This window comes from Mustela nivalis (assembly GCF_964662115.1).
Source record: "Mustela nivalis genome assembly, chromosome: 17".
Lineage (NCBI taxonomy): Eukaryota > Metazoa > Chordata > Mammalia > Carnivora > Mustelidae > Mustela > Mustela nivalis.
Window position 1 is genome coordinate 7,931,248 of NC_139036.1, and position 24,829 is coordinate 7,956,076.

The 24,829-nt window shown below is 43.6% G+C and overlaps 1 protein-coding gene across 5 annotated transcripts in view; it reads left to right on the forward strand.

Moving 5' to 3' along the window:
• The window catches only part of MYOCD (myocardin), a 97,711-nt gene that overhangs the window by 25,808 nt on the left and 47,074 nt on the right, over positions 1-24,829 (forward strand). For 2 of the 5 annotated variants that reach the window (XM_082708452.1, XM_082708456.1), the window contains exons 2-3: positions 14,687-14,752; positions 23,546-23,601. In XM_082708452.1, coding sequence (XP_082564578.1) covers positions 14,687-14,752; positions 23,546-23,601 — 122 coding nt within the window. Of the gene's footprint in view, positions 1-14,686; positions 14,753-19,028; positions 19,061-23,545; positions 23,602-24,829 lie in introns of those variants that run through there. The other 3 variants (XM_082708454.1, XM_082708453.1, XM_082708455.1) reach the window with 3 other exon arrangements.

Sequence of the window (24,829 nt, forward strand, 5' to 3'; positions counted from 1 at the left end):
TCCAAAAATTGAGAGAGGAGATGTGTACGGGCCTCCTTCCTGAGTGTCCTCCCTGCCCTGTTCTTAGCAAAGCTCACTACATTCTGGAGTTTTCTTTCACATGGGCGTAGTGAAATGGGGGCCCTCTAATAGTCCTCGTAGGAATCCAAAATAATCTATCATTTCTGGAGAAAATGAACATGAAATGCACAATAAAATGGGATTAATTAGATATTGAAACATGGTGAAATACTATGTAGCCATTAAAATGATACATGCATAAATGATAAATATATATACACCCACACAAAAAGTAACCATATATTTCCCGTGAAAAAGCAAGGTACAAAGTGGTATAAAAACGTGGTCTCATGTTTTTGCAGATTGTATTTGCTTGTTTCTATTTCTGAAACCTACTTTTTCCTCAGAACTACCTGGAAGGTTTGTTAAAATATATTTCCACTATATCCCAGACCTGCTGCACTATAATCTTCAGGAAAGGGACCAAAGAAGTGGATGGAGGGGTTTCTTTTAGTCTCCAGGTGACTCTTAATATCAAGGAAATGGGGGATATTGTGATCAATTTAATTTCTTCTTTTATTTAAATTGACACTGAGATCCGGAGAGATTCTGGGACCTGTCTGAAGTAGTTACTGTGATGTAGCAGAATGGGGTCTAGAATTGTATGTGCTGGATTTCAGATGAATGATCCCTTTCTAGAACACCATAGCTAATTTTAGACTCACGTTCTTAAATTCAACTCCCAGCAACCTATCACTTCAGTCAGGCAGGTAAAAAAAACTTTTCCTCCACTCCATTGTTTTTCATTCAGTAACGATCTTTCTTTGTTGATGGCAAATGGAAAGTTTTCTATTTCCACCGTTCCCTAGCAATATGACATTTTCAAACAGTAGCACAAAACTCTTTAAATAGAAAAGATCCATTTCCACTCTATCGTGACTCAGTAACAGCCACAGGATTCTTCTCAAACTTTCCTAAAAATGTCATCTTTGGGCTGGACTCAAGAGGAACATTTCAGCCAAGGAGACACTTTTTCCACTCTGTCAGGAATGAACGAGCATGGGGTTGGAACATGAAGTGTTTTGCAACCCTCAGAAAAGCAATACTTCTCACCAAAACCATGGCAACAACTCTGTGTGATGCAGTCAGAGTATGGGATCATTCAGGAGCCTCATGCTAATGAGGGACTCAGCAGGGCCCAACACCTGGGTCAGGTAGGATAGTCACGCAGCTGCCTGTTGGCTCCAGAGAGGCAATGGTGCCCAGTGTGGCTGTTGCTATGGAGACATTTCAGGCAATGCTGTTGAGCCAAGGGTCCCTTATGTTACGGGCACTTACGTGGCAGGTAGCGTAAGGTGTATGCCTCACATTATAGTGGCTCCTCTTCTTCATCTGAGAGAAACCCCCCCAAAATCGGGAAATACATTAAAACGTAACGTAGAACATGGGTGCATTTAGAAATTGTACCTGTGAGTCCAAAGTCACGTGTGTGAAATGTGCTTCCCTCCCGCCATAACTTTATGGCTTTGCAGGAGTTATCAGTGCCCTCTGGGCCTACGAGCTGCAACACAAGATAATAGCTTATAGTCCTATAGGATTAGCAGGAGGTTTCAGTGAGGTAATTTCTATAAAAGCTTCTGTTCCAGACCCTGGCCCTTTCCAGTTCCCTCAAGGCCAGAACTGCTCTGTGAGGAGTTCATAACTCCGTTTCTTCTCTTCACTCCCGCCATTCCCACCTCCCTCAATGAATGGCACCAACCCTGTATCTTTAAGGCACTCTGTGTAAGATTCCTCCAGATTCCTCTTCCCCAATTTCCACCACCTGGAGCCCTGGCCTGGCCAGCATTTAGGCAGCATGACAAAGGCATTTGACAACCTTGTGTAGTTTAGAAAGTAGCTAACTCACTACCTTTAAACAGGACTGTTAAAGGTTACACGTTATTGTTCCTACTGACAATGGTTCCCCTTTCTCCTCCAGCTTCTGTAACCAGCACCAAACAGGTGGACTTTCTCCTGAAGTTGTCATCATCAGTTTAACACAGAAAGGCACTTGACAGCCTTGTATATTTTAGGAAGTGGCTAACTCCTTACCTCCATCCCAACAACCGTGAGATAGGTTCTTAGGATTTATTATTGACAGGATTGCTGTATACAGATGAGAGGGCCAGGACTCTTAGTCCCAATGGCTTGTCTAAGGTCACAGGGCATGGTGGAGTCAAAGTTAGGTCTCTGGGGGCCCCTGGGTGGCTCAGTGGGTTAAAGCCTCTGCCTTCAGCTCAGGTCATGATCCCAGGGTCCTGAGATCAAGCCCCGCATCGGGCTCTCTGTTCAACAGTGAGCCTGCTTCTCCTCTTTTCCCTCTCTCTTCCTGCCTCTCTGCCTACTCGTGATCTCTGTCTATCAAATAAATAAATAAAATCTTAAAAAAAAAAAAAAAGATAGGTCTCTGTTTTCCGTTCCCAACTCCCTTGCTTCCTCTCCTGGGCACAGGGGAGTGATTCGCTCTGGTTGCAACCCAATGGTGTGTAAAGATATTCCAGCTCCCATTCTGGAATCGGGTGCTTGGTCCCAGCTGCATATAGGCACCTATTCCCCGTCTTGTCCTATACTTGATCCAGAAGTTTCTGTGTATTCTTTAATCATCATCAGACCAGGGGGCTGTTGCTCTAACTGGATGGTGTTCACACTTTACAAAATAGTAAAGGAACCTATTTGCAGGAGGTGGGTGTTTGGGGTGGTGATGGAGCTTGCTACTCTGGTCCTAAAGTTTATTTGGGAGGAGCATGGAGGGAGACTGGTTAGGGTAGTCCCCAAATATTTATTTTAAAAGGATAATAGGAGATTCTTTGTATCAGACCTGAAAGCCTATCGTAAGTCTACAGTAACTTAAATAGCATAGTCCTGGAGATAAGAATAGCCAGACAGATGAGGAAATGAGAATCGAGAGTCCAGGGTTTCTCAGGAAAGGAGCAACTAGAGTGCAAACGTGACTCCCAACTCTGACAAAGGCCAAAAGAAGGCCAAAAAAAAAAAAAATGCTTTAGTTGTGAAAGCTATGAAAGACTGACGCCCAAAAGCCAGAACCATTAGAGAACATACTGTGGTGACAAAGACTCCAAGAACGTCCTTCCCTTCACCCATCAAAGATAATCGTATGGCCTCCAAGGAAGTGAAGAGAGGACTTGATGAATGCCTGTCACTTGTAGTGGTTAGAAGTGGGAGTGGGGGTGGGGGAGGCTTGGGCCAAAAAGCAACCCTCTGCTAAGAGTATTTTTAGTTACAGTGGATCAGTGGACATTTGCCAAGAGTTTTGGGGACATGAAAGGCTCCAGCCAGCTTGAAAGCCGGGAGGGAGGGACTGCCCAGGGAAGCACACAGAGGCAGTTCAGGAAGGAGGGCCAGTGCTGGCTGGGGGCAGCAGTGCCCACAGGGAAAGCCTGCTTCACCAAGTGCAAGGTTTCTGCCCAAAGGGTCAGGACTCCCTGACATGCAGCAGGGAGCAGCCACCAAAATAGAGGTGGTCCTTCAGCTCCCACCTCCAGCATCAGAGCTCAGCCAGCCCTGGAGAAGAAGCCAGCCAGGGGCGAGTTAGGTCTGCTGCCAGGATCCTCCTGGCCTTGGCCGTCTGGCCATTCCCTGTAGGCTTGGAGCACTCACTGGCAGCCAGGCCTCCAGCTTCGGTGGAGAGCAGGAATACAGCATGGTAAGACTGGCCAGGCAGTGGGCGGTGGGCAATCTGCCACCCGTCACTCGTGAGAAGAAAATCAGAACCACCTTGCAGGGGAGCTGTTTATCTCACGGACCACAGGCTTTCAAATTTGACACGTCCAGAGCCCAAACAGTTCCGCTTCTAGGAGTGTATCCTAAAGTCATATTGACGATGTTACCCTAAATTGACTACAGAGTGTCCACTGTTACAGAAAACTGGAAAAGGAATTAAATATTTAATAGTAGACATTTAGTTCAACAACATACAGAATAACCAAAAAAATGGAAGATGCTGATACCAAAATAGTGTCTTTTGAAGGGTATTAAGTGACACGGAAACATATCTGTGATGTGTTACTAAGTAAATAAATAAATAAATAAAATAAAAAGTCCTTTCAGTTAGGAAAAGAAGGATTTATAATGGGATCCCACAAAAACATCTAGGGAAAAGGACCTCAAGTACATGAATCAAACATGAATAATAGTTAGCTCTAGTGTAGGTATAAGTTTGTTGTTTTTTGTTTTCCTGGAAGCTTTTCTCTAGTTTGCAATGTGTGTAAATTAAGTACATACTGATTTTGCTTTCCAGTCTTTATTTTCTTCAATTATGTATATCAGAGAGAGCTCAAGTGGGCAAAGTGGCAGACAGAGAGAGAGGGGGAGAAGCAGGCTCCCCACTGAGCAGGAAGCCTGATGCAGAATTCGATCCCAGGACCCTGGGAACATGACCTGAGCTAAAGGCAGCTGGTTAACTGACTGAGCCACCCGGGCGTTCCAGCTTTCCAGTCTTTTATCCTTTTGTATTACGTTCTAAGAGAACCGTTCAGCTCATCTCCTTGCTTAGTAATTAATGTTTAACTGTATTTTTCTAATATTCAGCAACCCACTGGCGTTTATCTTAATGGACTATAACCTTATTCAACATTTGCTTTATTTTTGTAATTTAATTTTGTGCTTATAAAACACCCCTAATATAAAATGTACCATCTTGAGCGTTTTTTAAGTGTGTAGTCCAGTGAGATTAGGTACATTCACATTGTCATGCAACCACACCACCATCTGTCTCCAGAGCTCTCTCTGTCTTGCAAAACTGAAACTCCATCCTTGTTACACAGTAACTTCTGAAGGCTTCCCCCACCCTGGCCCCATCCCCTGGAAATCACCGTTCTATTTTCTGCCTTTGTGGGTTTGACAACTTGAAGTACTTCACACAGCATTTGTCCTGGGGTGGCCAGCTCGTTTCACTCAGTGTAATGTCGTCAAGTCTCATGCGTGCTCTAGCAGGTATCACAACATTTCCCTTTTGAAGGTGGACCAATGCTCTAGCGTATGTGTATACAGCATGTCGTCTGTCCATTGATCTGTTGATGGACGCTTGGGTCACTTCCATCCCTTGGTTATTGTGAATAATTCTGCCGTGAACATGAGAGTACAAGCATCTCTCCAGGTTTCTGCTTTTACTCCTTTGGGCTAGGTACTCAGAAGCAGGATGGCTGGATCTTAGGGTAATTCTATTTGAGTTTTTTGAGGAGTCATCATATTGTTTTCTATAGGGGTTGCACCATTTTGTATTCCCACCAGCAGTGCCCAAGGGTTCCAGTTTCTCCACAGCCTTGCTAATTCTTGTAACTTTCTTTTTTGTTTTTATTAATTATAGCCATTTTAATGGGTGTGAGGTGATAATTATTTTTTTCCACCCTCCCCCCAGTTTGTTTTATTTTATTTTAAAGATTTTATTTGTTTATTTGAGAGAGAAGGAGACAGAGAAAGCACAAGCAGGGGTAGAGGCAGAGGGAGAGAGAGAAGCAGGCTCCCCACTGAGCTGGGAGTCCAACATGGGGCTCGACCCCAGGATCTGGAGATCATGACCTGAGCCAAAGGCAGATGCTTAGCCACCCAGGCACCCCTTTTATGTTTAATTAATGAAATTCTCTTGTCTATCTCTGAGAAAAGTCCCTTTTCATTTGCTCACACTGTCACCTTAAGTATGATCTTCTGTTGTACATTTAGAACCCTACATTTGTGGTGCTGACATTCTTCCCAGGTTAGGTGATTCTCAGTCAAACCCTCACCTTGTACCCTTATTTGGAAAGTTGTCAGACTGTCTGATGCACAGGTGAGCACAGCCTCGCGGGGAAAGATACGTTGCTGATGTGTGTGCATTGATCTGATTCGAGGGACTAGGGGAGAGGCACAGGATGACTAGTAGCTGGTTTCAGGCAACAAAGGGTTATTGACCCTCTTGGGTATTGCCAACAATCCGGAGTCCACTCCTGTGTCTCCCCAGATGCCATATTGGCCGTTCCTGCCTGGAGACTGACCAGTGTGGGGAAGGATGCAGGACATGGTAGAGACTGACCTTTGGGTACCCGATCTAACAACCCTGTGAGAGGGAGCTTAATACCCCCTTCTGCTCCTGGGCAAGGAGGATGGCTGGGCAAGGTCTTCTACCACTCACTTGCAGGTGTCTTATGATGTACTTTTCAAATCCAATCCCATATTCTGTTTACCTCCCAAAGCTTACTTAACAGTTTCAATCCACTGAGGAATGCCCTTCGTCTTTTCCAGGGCAGGTATAGATTTTTAAAGCGATTATATCTGTTATTTCTAGGAATCAGGAACCATGTACTACTTTTGCTTTTTTAAAAAAAGAAGAGGATAGAAAGTATAAGTTAGTATACCTTAGAACTTAGCACCTAGAAACAGATCATAGCTAATATCAGCATTTTAGTAAATGACAAAGTGACATTACAAAGCAGTGGACAAAGGGAAATTCTGTAATAAATTTCAGATATATAGCTTGTCAACTCTTTGGAATAAATTAAAATTATAGCCTAGCCTCAAACCATAGACAAGATCCCACCCTGCGAGGCAAGGTGTGTAAATACAGTTGGTAGGTGTTGGGCTCCGGTAGAAACAGACGAAACAGGAGGAGAGAGTTTGTGTGGGAATAGTGCTTATGGAGAAGATCTCGGATGCTAGAATCAGGAGCCACTGAAGGATACTGCACAAAGCAACAGAAATAATTTCTATACAGAAATAGTGTTTCAGGGAAATTAATCTGATACTATGTGTAAAGTGCACTGTAAGGAGAGAGTCTGCTAGAAAAGATGTGAGATGATCTAGTCTAGATCGCAATCGATGGTGCTTAACTTCTCGATGGCCCAGAGACTTCCTAAAATCGGAAAGAAGGCACAACCCAATCCACACACGCACATTGAGTGCAATTTCAGGGAATTAACAAATTAACAAATTAACAAAGCTCCGAAGACCAGCTGCTTCTCTGGGGAGACAAATTTGTTCCAAAAGAAAGATGGTACCTAGAGAAGGGAAAATAAAGTAGGGAAAAACCAAAAAGGAGTAAAAAGATTATGTACCTAGAAAAAGTATTTATCTCACCAACTAGGAAGTTATGGCTTGGAGAGTGGTAAACACCTGTCCTATTCAGCAGTTATGCTGATAACGAGCCAGTCTCTCGCACAGCGGGCCATCAGATACTTATTGAAAGGTTGAAGGGATGTGATGAATAATGCCTTTGATCTTTTCAACAGGAAGATCTGCCAATGATGAAGGATCTTTTTAACAGGAAGATCTGCCAGGGATGAGTAGGGAAATGATCAATGTCAGGTAGCACAATGATTTCTCCACATTCCATACTCAAAACTAATCATACCCCAAATTAATCATGCCCTTTACCAGCTCCTTTGAATGTTATTCTTTCTTGACTGGTAATGTCAATTTTATTCCTATCTTCATTTTATCTTTCCTTTCCTCGGATAACTTGCCCCTCTTTTTTTAGGAATTCTGATACAAGTTTTCACAGCCCCTTCTTTGGAGACAGTATCCCACATCAGGCCTGACCCCTGAGCTTTTCTTCAGCCGAGTTTTCAAGTTACATATCAGAAACATTGTTGATAGTATACTGGGACTTTTAAGATTCAGACTTTAAAATTAAACTAATCATTTTTCCCCAGACTTCTTTGTCAACATCGTTATAACTTAACTCTAATGCATGCTCTCAAAACCCTGGATCTTCATGTTTCTGGATTAGTAGGACTTAAATTTTGGAGGCCTTGGCCCCCTTTGGGAATCTGGCACGGGCTATGGACCCACTCCCAAGAAAAATTACGTAAGTACATAGTCCAAGTGCATAGCTACAGATAACATCAGGGAGTTCTTAAATTTCCTACAGCATAACTGAAGATCCCATCAAGACCCTTTGATAGCTGTCCATATTTCTCTCCTCCCTTTTATCACTAGATTCTTTCAGCTCTTTTTGTTCAAAATGTTTTTCATTTTTTCTCATTTCCATTTCTACTGCCTTTATCTAACTCAATCGAAGTCAGAATAACTTAAGGTTTAGAGCACTTGAGACATACTTCAGAATGGCTGATTTTAATGACGGGATATCTCTATAAATTCTTTCCATCTGTTGCACTAAGATCTACAGTATTGAAATACAAAATCGGTGAGGATTCTTATTTACTATTGATGTGACATGTAGAAGATGGAAGTTATTTGATGGACAACTTGGAAAACAACTAAGTGTAATCACAACATTTTGACTGAATTTACCAGTAAAGCCATCTGGGTCTGGAGGGTTTTTCTTAAGGGGGCAAGTTCGTAATGCAACTTACTCAGTCATATAATGCTATTCAGGTTTATAGTTCTTGTATTAATTTTGAGAAGTTGCAGCTTTTAAGAAGTTTTCTATTTTATCCAGAAGTTGTCAAAAATATTGGCACAAAATTGTTAATGATAGTCTCCTAAAGCCCTTCTTAATCCTTTAATATCCTGTTAGGTCTGTAGTTATAATCCATCTTTTGTTCTTGACATTGGTAAAATTTATTCTTTCTTATTTTTGATAAGTCTAGGTAGGGGGTTGTCAATTGTGTTGGTCTTTGCAACGAACTACATTTTGGCTCTGAATTTTCTGCTACTTGTCTACTTTCTATTTTGAAGACTTCTGCTCTAATACTTACTATCTCTTCCTTCTCCTTGCTGTGGGCATACATCTTTTTTAGCTTTTTAGGTAGAATCTTAGGCCACTGATTTTAAATTTTTCTTCCTGTCTTGGGACACCTGGGTGGCTCAATCAGTTAAACATCTTCCTTTGACTCAGGTCATGATCCCAGGGTCCTGGGGTTGAGCCCTACATTGGGCTCCTTGCATCTCCCTCTCCCACTCACCCTGCTTTTATTCTTTCTCTCACCATCTCTTTCTCTCTGTCAAATAAATAAAATCTTAAAAAAAAAAAAGAAGTATATTGCCACATATTTTCCTTAAATATCATGTTGCTTTTGATTTCTAATTCCAGTGTGATCAGAGAACATACTATTTTTGAGTATAATCTTTTCAAAAAAATGTATTGAAACTTGTTTTATGGCCTAGTACATCTTGGTGAATACTAAGTGAACCTTAAAAGAATGGCAAATTTAAAATTATTGAACACAGTGCTCTATAAATATCAGTTAACTCAAGATGACTGGTAATTGTTCCAATCCCAATGTCATCAGTAATTTTTCTTAAATCTAGTTCTACCAAATGTTGAGAGAGGAATCATAAAATCTGCTACTATGATTTTGAAATTGTCTATTTATCTGTTTCATTCTGCCTGGTTTTGCTTCATTTGTTTAAGGATTTTATAAGATGGCTGTCCATTTATGATTGCCAGGTCCTCTAATGATTTGTCCCTTGTATGATTATGAAACATCCCTTCTTTATCTTGAATAATACTCTTTGATTTGAAGTTTCTTCTATCTGGTACTGTATAGTCAATCTAGCTTTCTCATGCTTATTGTTTGTATGCTCTATTTTCCCCCCATCTATTTACTTCCAACCAATCTGAGTCTTTGTATATAAAGTGTGTCTCTAGGAGACACTGTATGACTATAATTTCTATTGCCATTGATAATCTTTGCCTTTTAGTTTGAAGGTTTATTAATGTTTTTATACTTCTGCCATTTTAACGTTTGTTTTCTGTTTTTCCCTCTACTTTTTGCTTCTATAGTCCCTACTTTTTACATTCTTTCATATTGTTTGAATATTTTTTAGTATTCCATTTTAATTTACTGGGTTTTTTTTTAAGCTATTTGTATTTTTTTTAAGTATGCTCCACACCCAATACAGGGCTTGAACTCACGACCCTGAGATCAAGAGTCAGATGCTTAACTGACTGAGCCATTGAGGCATTCCTTCTCTCTCTATTTATATTAGTTGTTCTTCATTAATCTTTTGCAGTCCACCTATAGCGAGTATTATACCATTATATGTAAAGTGTAGATATCTTTTTGTTATGGTTTTAACCTGTATTATATCTACATCTGTTAGGAACATCACAAGACAATATTATAATTTTTCTCTAAACAGTTACATACATTCTTTTAAAACTTAAGAAAAAGGAGTATCTTTAGTATTTATCGAAGTTACATATTTAGTTGTAAGTGTAGTATTTATTACCGACTTTAGTTATAAGTAAGTTTAATATTTATCATAGTTATGATTCCTGAGCACCCGGGTGGCTCAGTTCATTAAGTGTCTGCCTTTGGCTCAGGTCATGATCCCAGGGTCCTGGGATCGAGTCCCACATCAGGCTCCTGGCTCAGTGGGGAGCCTGCTTCTCCCTCTCTCTCTGCCTGCTGCCCCCCCCCAATTTGTGTGCTCTCTTTCTCTGATAAATAAATAAATAAAATATTTTTTAAAAAAATAATTATGATTTCTGATACTCTTTATTCATTCCTGAATATCCAGGGTTCTTTCTGCTCTCATTTCCATTCAACCTGAAGATTTCCTGAAGCATTTCTATTTTTTTTTTTAAAGATTTTATTATTTATTTGATAGACAGAGATCACAAGCAGGCAGAGAGGCAGGCAGAGAGAGAGAGGAGGAAGCAGGCTCCCCACTGAGCATGGAGCCCAATGCGGGGCTCGATCCCAGGACCCTGGGACCATGACCTGAGCCAAAGGCAGAGGCTTTAACCCACTGAGCCACCCAGGTGCCCCTCCTGAAGCATTTCTTACAGTAAAATCTGCTAGCAACAAATGATTTCACTTTCTCTTTCCCCGAACGCATCTTTGCTTTATCTTTGTTTTTAAAGGACATTTCCTATGAAGTGTTGACTTTTATTTTCTGTCTTGCATTTTGTTTTTGTTTTATCTTCTGGCTTCCATGCTTTCTGATCGAGAATCAGTATTTCCCTTTATATAATGTGTTGTTTTACTTTCAGAATTTACTCTTTATCTTTGGGTTAGTCATTAGTTTACAGTGTATCTAAGTGTGGCTTTCTGTGAATATGTCTGTTGGGTTTGTTGACATTTTGGAATCTGTAAATTTATGTCTTTCACAAAATTTGGAAAGTTTGGGGCCATTATTTATTTCTCTGCTCTCTTTCTGGGACTATAATTAGCCAATGTTAGACTTTGTGATATTGTGGCACAGGTCCGTGAGGCTCTCTGTGTCCATTTTTTCCATCATTTTCCTCTATCTTCTTAATTTTGATCTATCTTCAAGTTTATTGATTCATTCCCTCTAATATTTATTCTTTTGGAGGCTTAAACTCACAACTGTGTAGCCAGACCCAAGATCAAGAGTCAGACCCTCAACTAACTGAGGCACCAAGGTGCCCATGATATTTTTTCTTTTATTAATACTTTTTTCTTTTCTTTTCTTTCTTTCTTTCTTTATTTATTTACTATCCTTTTCTTTTTTATTATATTTTTTTCTTTTATTAAGTTCATTCATGGATTTTTTTTTTTATTTCAGATACTCTACCATTTTGTCTTCTTGTCTTCTTTTTATGTGTCTGTTTTGTTTTATCTTCTGGCTTCCATGCTTTCTGATCGAGAATCAGTATTTCCCTTTATATAATGTGTTGTTTTACTTTCAGAATTTACTCTTTATCTTTGGGTTAGTCATTAGTTTACAGTGTATCTGTATTTTGTATCATTCCATTTATTTCAAGCATGTTTTCTTTTACTTCATTGAACATAGTTGAAAATAACTACTTTAGGGGTGGATGGGTAGCTCAGTCAGTTAAGCATCTAACTCTTGATTTCAGGTCAAGTCATGATCTCAGGACTATGAGATGAGGCCCTGAGCTGGGCTCCATGCTGGATGTGGAGCCTGCATAATATTCTCTTTCCCTCTCTCTTGCCCCCCACGCACCCCCCCCCCCAAAAAGAATAAAGAAGGAGAAGGGTGGGGAGAGGAAAAGGAAAGAAGAAAGAAAATAACTACTTTAAAGTACTAGTATGATAATTCCAACATCTGGGTCATCTCAAGGCTAGCATTAGTTAATTGTCTTTTCTGTTTCAAATGGGTCACATTTTCCTGGTTCTTCCTTGTTCTTTGTGTGTAAAGTAATTTTGGATTGTATCCTAGACATTCTGTCTTGTGTTACATAAACTCTGAGTTCTTTTACAATCCTCTGGAGAATGCTGGTTTTGTTTTGTTTTGTTTTGTTTTGTTTGTTTTAGTACACAGTCCAGGTAGATCCAAACATGAAGTCCTTTTTTGTCTATGTGCGCAGAGGTTCAAATTTCAGTTTAATTTTAAACCTTTGCTGTGCTGCTTTGAGTCTGCCCCATGGAAACATCATGAAGGGATCAACCTGAAACTTGGGTGAGTTCATACCCATAGCTAGGGGATCCCTTCCTTCTCTAGCTCTTTCCCCTACATGATGTCCCTTTCAATCTATGATGGTCAGCCATGGTTGTCCAGGTACCTTTCTCTGCTTTCTCTGGCCAGAAAGATGAGCATGTTTTCTATTAGAGTTTTATTTGCTGGGGACCTGCCACTTTATGACTCCAGGTCACCCTCAGTTTTCCCCCAAACAGGAAACTCACCCCATGCAAATCACTTCTCCAAGTTTCAACTCCAAGTTTCAACAAGGTGCCTAATTCTGTTTCCAGTTCAGAATCCTCAGGTAGTTATATCTCATATTTTGTTCAGAGGTTACAGGTTTTATTAGTGGGAGGGCTCTTCTGAAGGAGGGCTTACATAACAAACTCTCATACCATTTTCATTTATTTTGTCTTCTTTATTGTCCAGTCCTAACTTGGAGTAAAACGAGGGTATGGTGAAGCACAGTCTAGCAACCAAACATAGTTAAAAGCAATTCAACAATACTGATGTCTCTCGAAGAAGATTGATGAGCGTCCAATTCAAAACCATGGCACCACTTTAAAAGATTATCTTTCCCCAATACAGTCAGTATTGTGACTGTATTTGCTCTGAGGCCTTGCTCTGAGATACTAAATCAACTTGAAAGTCAGCCCACATAGCCTTCCTATTTTTCTCTAATTCTCTCCATTCTAATTTTCTCTCTCTCTTTTTTTTTTAAGATTTTATTTATTTATTTGACAGAGATCGCAAGTAGGCAGAGAGGCAGGCAGAGAGAGGAGGAATCAGGCTCCCCACTGAGCAGAGAGCCCAATGTGGGGCTCGATTCCAGGACCCTGGGATCATGACCTGAGCTGAAGGCAGCGGCTTAACCCACTGAGCCACCCAGGTGCCTTAATTTTCTCTTTTTAAAGGCAGTTCCTTGTTTTCTCTTTTCATTACAAATTGATTAGACCAATGCCCCTTTTTGTAAACTTTCTATCCTTATTCTGAGCAATTTAAATGCTGGGGCCAAGATGGTAAACTTGGAATCTCCCTGAGAAGGGTGCCTGGGTGGCTCAGTCAGTTGAGCATCCAATCCTTGATTAGGTTATGGTCTCGGGGTTGTGAGATCGAGCCCCGCATCAGGCTCTGCATTCTGCAAGGAGTCTGCTTGAGATTCTTTCCCTCTCCCTCTGTCCCTCCCCCAGCCCACATGTGAGCTCTCTCTCTTACTCTGTAAATTAATTAATTAAAAAAGAAGAGGAAGAAGAATCTCCCCGAGGAAATGGAACACCCATGAGGGAGAGGTTAAGTGTCCAAAGATAGAATTTTTAGGGGGAAAATAGGGAGGGAATTGGAGAAAATCACAAATGCTACACTCCTAATTTTAAGTATAGTTTTTTTTAAACTATTTGTATGTATATGATATATATAATCTATTTGTGCTATGGATAGCAACAAAGTTTTAAAATATAAAGTTCAAAGAATTTACAGTATTTTAACTTTTCTAAGCAAACCTGATTCCAGTAGTATGTCTTTGAAATTCCAAATGGGTCCCGGAGGCTCATAATACCCCTGCTTATCGATGCATTATTTTGTGCCAGGCCCTGCGCTAAGTGACTCGCGCACATTGTTTATCAAACCTCAAAGCAGGCGTTGTTCTCATTTCCATTTACAGATGAGGGAACCAGGGGTCAGAGAAGTTCAGCAGCTTGCTCAGGGTTGTCCACCTTTTGAAGGGGCTAGAAATGAGATTTGAACCCGCATGAGACTCCAAAGCCTATTGCTTTCTTCCTTCTCTCTCCCTTTTGAAAGTGCAGGTGAATTCCCAGCAGAATCAGCTGCTGTGTATCTGCGAGGTGGTGAATAGGGAGGCAGGGAGCATAGTCCCCTGGGAACAACATTCACTTCAGAAGAGGAGAGGAGTGTTCCCAGTTCCGGTTTGTTACAGTCTTCCTGCAAATCCCTGCAACACCCTCGGGGTCTCTCCTCTTTCCTTTCTCCACGTCCGTAACAGAAATACAAACGTAGCTCCTGCAGAAATTCAGGACTGTTCTAAAAATAAAACAAGGGGCGCCTGGACCAGCTCATTGAAGCATCCAGCTCTTGAATTTGGCTCTGATCATCATCTCATGGGTCTTGAGAACGATCCCCAAGTCAGGGTCCTTATTGAGTGTGAGGCCTGCTTGAGAGTCTTTCTCCTCCTCCCCTGCCCCTCCCCCCTTGCACGAGCACTCTCGCTCTCTCTAAATGAACAAATAAATAATCTTTAAAAAGATAAGAACAAATGAGAAGAGCTGGCAAAAATTCTGATGTAAATATAAACAACTACAGTCATACACAGCCCAACTTACAAACTAACATTTTCTTTTCTAAGTTTTGCAGTTACGACTTCAGCAGAGGAGGACCCAGGAACAGCTGGCCGGACAAGGCATAACACCACGTGAGTAGCTGTGTCTCTCGTTCACCGATCTGTTACAGGGGACCCTGCAATTTGGGAGCTGGAAAACACCTCTGGAGTCACTGAGCCTAAGTGTATAGATGGGTCTCTCCCAAGATCCTCATGGACTCAGTGTCAGCAGAAACCCCAGACCTTGGATGCTTTGCCCCGGACTCTATTCACTTGCAGGGGCTTCTCTTTCATGACATAGGCTGTAGCTGAAATGCCCACTGGTGGGTTTGTTTTTGGGGTAAACATAGTCCACTGTGGGCACCCTTCACCCCTCTCTTCCTTTTAGAATGTCATCCCTGTTCTTCCAGAAGCATCAGTCACCCGTCCATCCTCTTACCTCCTTGGTTCTCATTCCGTTTGGGGCACTTGAGTCCACAATTAATTGAATGTTATCGAGTGCTTCCTTTCTGGGACACTGAGAACCAATGGCTTTCTAGCATTAATGGTATAATATTGAATCACTGGCCATAACTGGGGTCAAAGAAGGATTATCATATCTTTTAGTAGATAAATTTAAAATTTCCTACCAAATTAGTGATTAAATCTAACTCTTGATTATCCATAGGACCAGAAGGAAGGGGGCCCCAAATGAATGAAGTCACAGTTCAAGCTCCTGTAGGTCATACCTTTTAACTTCCTTCCCCAACAAAATTTAGAAATCAAAACCCATAGTGACACTTGCAGTAATCTAGATTCATCATGACTATTACTGCAGAGTCCGGCAGGCAACAGGCAGAAAGTTTGGCCCAGTCAAATGTCCTGCGGTTAGTAATAAATATTGGAGCCCCATGACCCAAGGTCTACAATTTTAGGTGTAGTCCGTGCCCCAGAGCCAGAACAGAACTGAGAATGTTTCAAGCCTTTTCCTTTATAATTCAAAAATAGCTCTTTGTTCATGGCTAAGCCCTCCAAACAGTAAACAGCAGGTGACTTTAATAGTAGAACCACTCAGCCTGCGCTTTTAAAGGCTGCATGCGCAGTGTGTATAATGGTGGTAAGAACCCATACAGTCCTGCCTGGGTGGTCTGTTTCATCTCAGCCCACTAGCGGAGGTGCTAAAAACAGGAGAGAACAAAGGTCTGCTGACTTCCGGTCACATAAGTACATTGTCACTCAAAGCTGAGCAGGCCGGTCTTTTTCGGAATCCCTACATGCATATAAAATCTGACCTGATTAAGCATCACCGAGAAGAATTGTTCACTAAGTAGAAGACTGTAGCTCCAGCAAGATCCTCTCAGAGGGCCATAGTCTGTGCCCACATCCTCAAGTCTGTGAGGAGCACCTGTAATTGGGCACTATTAGAATCATCTGTTCCCCCACTGGGGTTTCTTTCCTTTGATTCTGGAAAGGCACGTGAGGTAGAGAGAACCAGTCCCTCTCAGTCAGCCCAGGCTGCTCACAAGTGACACAGCTTGACTTGTCACAGAAGTACTCTGAACCTGCGTCTTGCAGCTAGCATTTGGATGAGGTTAAACCCCTTTATTCCCCTTTCATTTTTTAAGGTTTATGGGGTTAAATCTCTGAGAATCCATAAAAACACCTAAGAAAATTAGGAACGAGCCCTAGGGTATATTTTAAAATAACACCTCTATGTGCATTTTGTAAATTCAATGTCTGTTTGTGGAGGAGGGTCCAGCGGGGGTTGGGGGAATATGGTATTTTGTCCTCCGGGATTTCCAGAATCAAATAGTGTACCTATTAACAAAACCCTGCTCGACCGAAATTTTGCTTCCTTAGTCCATTGAACCATTAAGATAATTACTGGAGAAAAAAGTCCTATGAGAACGAAATGATTTTTTTTCTTTTTTAATGCGGCAACATGATAAAGGTTAATTAAGTGTCATCCGTTTTCCCAAGTCTTCAGCTAGTTCCTCTCAACTAGCCTTTCTGAAGGTGTAGATTCTGCTGTGGAAAAATACTGAAGCTGCTGTAGGAACACAAGTCATGCCCAGCCCAGACAGACCTTGGCAATTTAGCTCTTCTCAGGAAGTTAGACGCAAGACGCATCTTCCCCCTGCTGAGAGATTGGGGGCGGAGTTGGTTCACTTTGTCAATCCAACCAGAGATTAAATGTGCCCTCTAAATGCAGAGCAGAGCATGTGTCAAGACAAGCAATCGGGAAGGAAAGGAGAGCCAGCGGACTTGGGGTTCTATCAAGCCAATCAAATGCAACAAATTTTGTTACAAACCAGACTAGACAGAGAGTAGTGTGCCGGACCCCATAGAGGCAACAGTGAGCAAGACAGTCCCTTGGATGGACTCAAAATTTTAGGGAAAGAGGTGATAGGAAACACACAGAAGTATAATTCAAGGTGGAATTTTTAATATAGTTATGAGTACAAGCTCACTTTATCCATAAAATTTGAAATAACTGCAATCCTCTGCCCCCCAGATTTGAAAGCTTGTCATAAACCACCTTAATGGAAGGTTGATGGCCAAGCAAAGTGTTCCTGGTCTCTGTGCTATTATTGCATAGGATCACTGTTTTTTAACCAGTCCACAGAAACACCTGCTATCCTTTGGCAGAATTCATCTTGAGTTTTCCATTAGATTAAATCTCAAAGGCGTTGCTACTCCTATTTGTGGCAGAGCTGGGATGAGAACCTGCAGAGGCATCAGGCCCCGTGGAGAGCTCTTTTTTTCAGAGATGCCAAAGGAATTGCTTGACTTTAAAAGCAATTCCTTAGGTTTCCCCTCAAGCGTTTTGTGGCTCCAAAATTCAGTTGGAATCTGGGGAAATTAAAAATATACGTAGGTGGAAATGCCAAGAAAAACCCAATGGTTTTAACAAAATGGCGTCCGATTTTCTGTCCTCATGTACGCCTCACCATGACCAAGAGTGAAGGAAAAGTTCTGCTGCTTTAGCCTTGTGGTAGATCTTATGTCACTTGCACATCAAATTGATGATGAAAGAATAAGGTTTCTCTCCCTCCTGACTCTGATGAAATGAACCATGTGTAAATTTCTGTTGACTAGTGGGACTGGTCTCAGTGGATTGAATTTAACTCCTTCCTTCTACTTGGGCATGTATCCTGCAGGTTTTAAAGTTACTGACAAGTAACAAACAGTCCACCACAACCAAAATTAACCCCCCTTAATTATATTTCCCTTTGGCATTTACTTATTTCTCACTTATGTCCTTTATGGGTCTGGGATGTCCCCTTTCAGATGCTTTGAATGAATATAAACTCACTGTTCCTTGAATTTAGTCAAGAACGGCAGAGTTCCGAGGCCAACACAGTGGCCCCAGAGCAACTCAATAGTGGAAAGAGGTTTTTCGGACCAGGAACATGGGCCCTGGCCAGATTCTAAGATTGTTTTCACATTTATAATACCACTATAGAATTCACGTTGTCAGAATAGTCATGAAATATCAGTGAAATACCCTCTCATAATTAGCTCAGAAATATTACTTTAAGAAACTATTGCTTGGACTTGTCTCCAGAATCCCACCTGCAAATCTCAAAATGGAGAGTTCAAGTTTCCTTCTCTGCCACCGCCAGCCAGGATTCAAAGGGAGCACTTCCCTACCCCTCCCTTGTGGGGTCAAGGCTTCAAAAGACATCTGTGTTCTCTGTTTTTCTCCTGGCTTTAGGACAGAACCAGCCTCCTTCCCTGTTGACTTGTGGGGTTTGGATCTGTTCGCCATTTCTCGTGCAGATTTTCTCCACCACAGTTCTTTTCCTTGGGCATCCCTCTCCTGGTGGAATCCAAAACAACACCACTTTATTCCAACCCCTTGGGAGGCCTCAGTGCTGATGGATAATGAGCTCTGTGGAGTAGCAATTCAGTGGTGTTCTGACCTGTGCTGTGAGGAAGGCCCTGGGGGAAGCACATGAGTCAGACGTGAGTTCCGTTTCAGATGCTTACCGTCTGGAAGGGGCCCCAGATCACCCCTGCTTGATTGTTCCGAGCAGCGATTTTGGAAAACATCACACCAATGCATGGGACTGAGTCTCCAAGGGGACCGAAAGAAGGAACTACTTCCTCTTTCCCTCTCCCTCTGCTAGTAAAGTGGGGCTCATCTGTAAAAACCCAGGGGAGAGATAGAGGAGGAAACAGGTAGCTTGTGGTCCTGGAACATGAGAACAAGAGAAGTGCAGTAGACCGGGGGCCCAGAGAAGCTGTGGCGTCTCCATGGACACTTCCAGAAAGCCGCCACTGGCCAGAATGAACCATCCGGGCAGCTTGCGTCCATGATCTGATCAGTGTAAATGAATGGAAAGCTATGACGAGCTGTCTATGAACGGTGCCACCTTATTTGTTTTGCAGACTAATCCCAGCCACAGCAAAGCCTTGGTAAATCCCCGAGTTCTCTGTGGTATCTCTCCTGGGTAGCAGCAAGAATGACTGGGCACACTCCTCCACCACACCACATGCAGCTTCATGATAGTTTTGAGAAGTCGACTATGCAAAGTCTTCCCTCTTCTTCTCTGTGCATCCATCTGACTTGGCTGCTTCCTCCAGCACCCGGCGCACAACTCTTGGCTGTTTGAGCAGCACATGGCACGAGGGTTTTGATCTGTCTGCCTCCTCCTTCCCTGTCTAACCTCTCAAGTTCAGAGACAGGCCAAGGCACTCTGGATTTCCATGGCGAGCCCATACTGGGTAGTGGCGGGGGGAAGTTGTCCAAAATCCTAAATGTTATCTTTCTCCTTCTTCTGTCTTTGGGTTCCTCATGCCCTAGAAACTAGGAAGACAGCCACAACATGCATACTTTCAGAGTCTCCGTAGAAATCCCGGAGCATTCACATATGAACCTCTCCCAAGTGTGCAGCCAGGTCTGAGAGCCGACAAGGCTAAGTTCTTCAGACTCCTGGGACTGTCCTCTGGGTACTTTGTAAGCAGTTAGTCGACAGCCCAAGAGAGAACATCATTTCCCAAAGCAGAGCACATCTCATCTGCTCGGAAGAAAATCGTTCACCATCTAGTTTGTCTTTCTAAGTGAGACAGACAGAAGACCAACATTACTAAGCCTGCTGTACAGGTGGGAGACTCTCGCACGTGTCTGAGGAGACAAAGCAGGGACAGAGCCAAAATGGGTAGTTCCTAAATGTTTAGTCACCCAAGACGACTTTCATTATACTCCACGCTGCCACGGGTCCTTTGTGTTGGAAACTGTTTTGCGTTCCACCCTCTGCCCCAGAGAACCCCACATTCATGAATGAGGAACCCATATATCCGTTTTTGATTCATTAATGGCATTTAAACTGAACAGTCCATGCTTTTTGGTGAGAGAACCATCACGAAGGCACGCTGTTACGTGCCTAGGCAGCCACAAGGAAAAGGGACTGTTACATTAGCCTTATCAGCCTTTCTCCAGGCACACAGACCTTTTTCCTTTGGCTCTTTGAAATGCTGAAACTTAGTCTTAAAAATTCATTTCTCTCCTTTGGAACTCCCAGGTTCCAGAGGACCCTAGATCAGGACGCACCACCCTGGCGGGTTCCAGACCAGTGGTTCTCAAACTCAGGCATCAGGATCAGCAAGGAGGGCATGTTCCAACATAAATCCCAGGGACCCACCCCCAAGGGTCAGGTTGTGGAGGTCTAGGTAGGGTGCAAGCCTCGGCATTTCTAACAAGCTTCCAGGTGAGACTAAAGATACCGGTCTGGGGGCCATGTGTTGAGAACCCCTGTTCGAGGTGCTGCCCTAGGACACCAGCCCTCTGATTCTGCATGTCTGTCCTTATCTGGAATCCTGAAGTTGCTGGGTTCTGTCTTGCAAGCCTGGAGGGAGCAAGCCCGTGAGAGTAGGCAGGCATGGCCCTGCCTTTGTGGCCCCGAGCTGACCAACAGCGGGCTCCCCGTCTCAATCCCCCGCTTTGTGCTGGAGGGTTGGCCCGTCCCCTTCACTGATGCCTCAGTGGCCCCAGGGCCCGTGTTCTCCTTTTCCCGGACTCCTGTTGGAGGCATGAGGTTAGGGTCCAGAGCGGAGGACAGCTGGAGGCCTGTTCTATCCTTGGGATCTTTTTCTGAGCTCTCGTAAGCAAATGTTTATACATACAGCTGCCCCAAATTAGCTGGAACTGCAGAACTGAAATAGGACGAGGCCGTAACTAAACGCTGAGGCGAGAACACGAATTCCCTTGTGAGAAGTGATTAATCTTCCTCCGGGGGGGAGCAAGTTAGATGTGTGGCTGACTGAATTTACAACCATATTTTAATTGGAAATCACATTGACTTATTTTTTTTTTTCAATTTAGAAATCCAAATTCCTTTTCCATCTTAAATGTCAACATCCCCCAAAACAAAATTTTGCCATTTGATACTCCCAAGGCTGGCGGCAAGAGGTCTTTTGTGTATTTTCCAAAAAGCCGACTTGAGGGGGGGTGCATTATGGCTTTTGCTGGCCCTCAGGGGAGCTGGCTAAAACCCACATTCTCTAGAGCCATGGAAAAAGCAAATGTCAGTCACAGAGCCGTGGCAGGATGGTTCTCCGTGGGGTGACCCCAAGCCAGCACCCCATATGACATCCCTTAAGCCCCGGGGAGATGAGCGTGTGGTAAAATGCAGTGTGTGGACCTCTTTGGCTTTCTTCCCAAGTCCTTGCCAAATGGACATAGCGTCTCCCACTGTGTCTCTGAGATAGAAGTTTCCAGAAAACCTTTGTGCTCCTGGCATCAGAGACCTGGACCGTGCAAATCAGTTCACAAGTTATTAACACCAAGAAGCGATGAATTACAGCCCTCCAAGGCTAAGATACAGGAAATGCACTGCTTCTTTGAACAATTAATAAGTTCTGCTAATAGGAACCAAAGAGCCCCAGGGGGCAAGAGAAATTCCTCCTAATTCCTAAGCCCCATTAAAACCAATTGAGTTTGGAATGTAAGTGATACTGCGGGATGGATTCGTACTGCTCCCCTAAGGCTGCTGCTTAAGGAAAAGGATGTGTGAATGCTTTCTAACCACTTAATATAGTCACACAAAGATCATTTCCTTCTGGAGAATGTAAGTGATGAGAGCAACACCAATACGAAATCCCAAATTAGATGACCACCAGATTGTGGTCTTCGGACAGAGGTGAAGACCTCTCCGTGCTGACTGTACAGATTTACCAGGGCCCCCGGACCTGAAGCGGATTTGGAGGCTCTGGTTGCCTGGGGATACGGGAGTTGCTCTCAGAACACCACCAATATAAATTGCAACCGTGATCAAATGCAGCCTCCTTACAAGGAGTGGCGACCCGACCTGAATCAGAGAAAATGCCTAAGCAGTGAGTTAGGACAGCCCATTTCTCCAGATGATTTCCCTAGTGAGCAGGGACGAACGGAGGGTGTGGGCAAGGGGGCACTGGAAATGGCAGATTTTGCAGCAAAGAGAAACATGTTTGATCAATGGGAACTGTGATATTCAAGCAGCACGTTCCATTATTTTTCCTATAAGAAGGGAAGCCCCTTAATCTCTGCTTAAAGTGAGGAAGGGCGTAGGCAGCCAGCTGGGACTACTGAGCACGTACCTTCGGCCCGACACTCCTTTGGTCCCCTGAGGCAGGAACACTGAGAGAGAGCACGCCTTAGTGGCTTCCCAAGCTGTACCCTCCGTAGAGGATAAGGTGGTCAACCAGCTGCCAGGACTGCCGTGCCGTTTGCTTGATGTGCAGCAAGCGCTCCTGAAATCTGTGCTCAGATTTAGAATTTACCTTAAAGACTGAACAAGACTCACACAGGTCCACCTCCAAGTGGCCGATCTGTCCAGAAACCCAATTTTTTAAGCTGGCCAAACCTTGGAGGAATAGTTCATTGCCCACCACTTACAGGTGGACATCTGCTGCATCCTGTGGTTCATCAGCTTGTCCAGACGTGCAACTCAGAAAAGTACTCCATGCGGCTTTCTGAGCTCTCACCAACCATATCACTTAGAATGCAGATTTGATTGTCTTTGGCTCTGGAATGATTGTTTCAGGGGCTCAGGAAAACTCATAAGAGATGCGGAATTTGCCCAACGATGTTCTGCTTCTCTGCTAAGTCAGAAGAGGCTCCCCACCATGGTGGAGAGCAGGAAGAAGAGGGGAGGTCGGAGGCAGCATTGGGTCCAGGCTCTCCAGGCTGCTGTGCACTCTGGCTGACCCGGGTGTGGTCTCTTGGGTGCTGATGTTTTCAACAGCACACCTTGGAAGAAGTGAAGTTGTCAGAGGACCTAGGCTCTTAGCCCTAACTGTGTGACCCTGAGCAAGTCAGCAGATTTCTGTGGACTCCGTTTCCACATCCTGTTCAGGGCAGGAGCTCATTTCACCATCTCCAGGGCCCCTTCCTGCCCTCCAAGTCTGATTCTGTGCTTCTCACCCAGCACCCTTAGCTGCATGTTCCCGTCCGACCCGTCACGGACCTTATCCCCAGTTCGAGTCCCTCCCTGCAGGCTGGGACGCCCCTCCCATGGCCGGCAGCCTCCACCCAGACTTCTGCACTCAGGGGCAGGGCCAAGTGGGAGAGGGTGTTAAGCACCCCTTCTGCCCCTGTCCCTCACTCCGGATCTGTGTCCAGCCTCCCAAAAGTCCCCGCGCCTCCCCAGGATCTCGGAATGCCCTGTCTCCACCACCTGTCTCCTGTCGCACGTCTGCCTCTGCTGCCGCTCCTGTTTTCGGCCTCAATTCCACCCCCCTCTGTATCCTCTGGCTTCAGGGAAGCTGGTGTCCTCCGGGGCCTCTCCTCTTCGATTGCTTGTGGCCTAGTACAGGCGCTCACATCCATCCTCTGCACAGCTCAGCAAGCACGCCAGCATATCCTGTCTTCGCTGCTCAGTGCCCTAGCCCGCCTCTGCTCACGTCCCTGTCTTTCCGTTGCAGCACTGAAAAATCCAACTGAGTTCCATGAGCAAAGAAAACATTTGGATAGTGACAAGGTAAAATTCTTTTTTTTTTTTTTTTTTTCAAACTGCCCTCTTTCTGAACTTGGGACTCCAGGGTCTGGATCTCTGAGTGTTCAGCTTTGGCTAAAGCAGGCAGAATTTGTACCACAAACTTGATACATGGGCCCTCTTCCCCAGACCCCCACCACACCACAGGGGATCCTACTCCTACAAACAGAAAACTCAAGAAAGGTGATTGACCACCTTTCGCTTTGAAACTATTTTTTAGCTTAAGAAAGTGTCCCCAGTCTTTCGGATGTTGGGAAGATCGTGGCAAGGACACTGAAGAAGGCAAACAGACTTCGGAAAGCCTTCTAGCCCTTTCTTACAATCAGATTTTTTAAAAATCCAATGTACTACTAAGGTAGGGTCTGTGAATACAAGGCTGATAGGCAGGTACCTAAAGGCAAAAGGCTTTGGGTTTATGTCTCTTTCTGTTTTTGTTTGTTTAACATATCGGGGCTGGGGAAGGAGGTATTGGCATATACTCTATACCTTCATAGTAGATCTCTGCAAACTGAACTTATCAATAATAGAATAAATACTATTTAACCGGCATCAGCCCTGTATGAGAAGGAGATGCAGAGGGGTGCCTTTTTCCTGGGATTTCTTTGTCCGTGAGTTCTAATTTTGCAGCTACATCGTGGGAGGAGAAAGGAGCTGAGCTCTGTACATCCTCATAGTCACTCCTGAGAGGCTGTGTTCCCTGCTACCTGGATAACAACTGTCTTCTATCAGAACGGGAGTAGCCTCCAGACCCCTTTCAGGAGTCCAGTAGGAGATCCAGTAGAGTGGGATCAAAACCCAGAACTAGATTACATTTTCTCAGGTGCTAAGAGAGAAGGCAGGTGCGTCCTTGGAAGCGGGAGTAGGCAGTCATGTTCTCCTAGATGGACTCGGGCTACGTTTCATCTCTAACCTTAGTCAGTTTCACGGCTGTTTTAAGAGTCCGAGGAATAGAATTGACTAGATAGAGCACAACCAACTTTGTATCATCGGAACTTTATTAATGTTTTGTTAGCACATGCCTGCCGGGCCTTTCAGTGCGCAGCCCTGGTGGGGATCCGGAATTCTTCCCTCTTTACTGGATTTTTCCATCTTAAAATTACTGGCGAGGCTCTTGCAAACCTTCCTGCATCAAAACGTAGGAAACCAGAGAGACTGGCAAGTCCTGTTTGTCAAAACAAGGACTGTTCTCCCCTTTGAGAGAAATCGAGGCCCT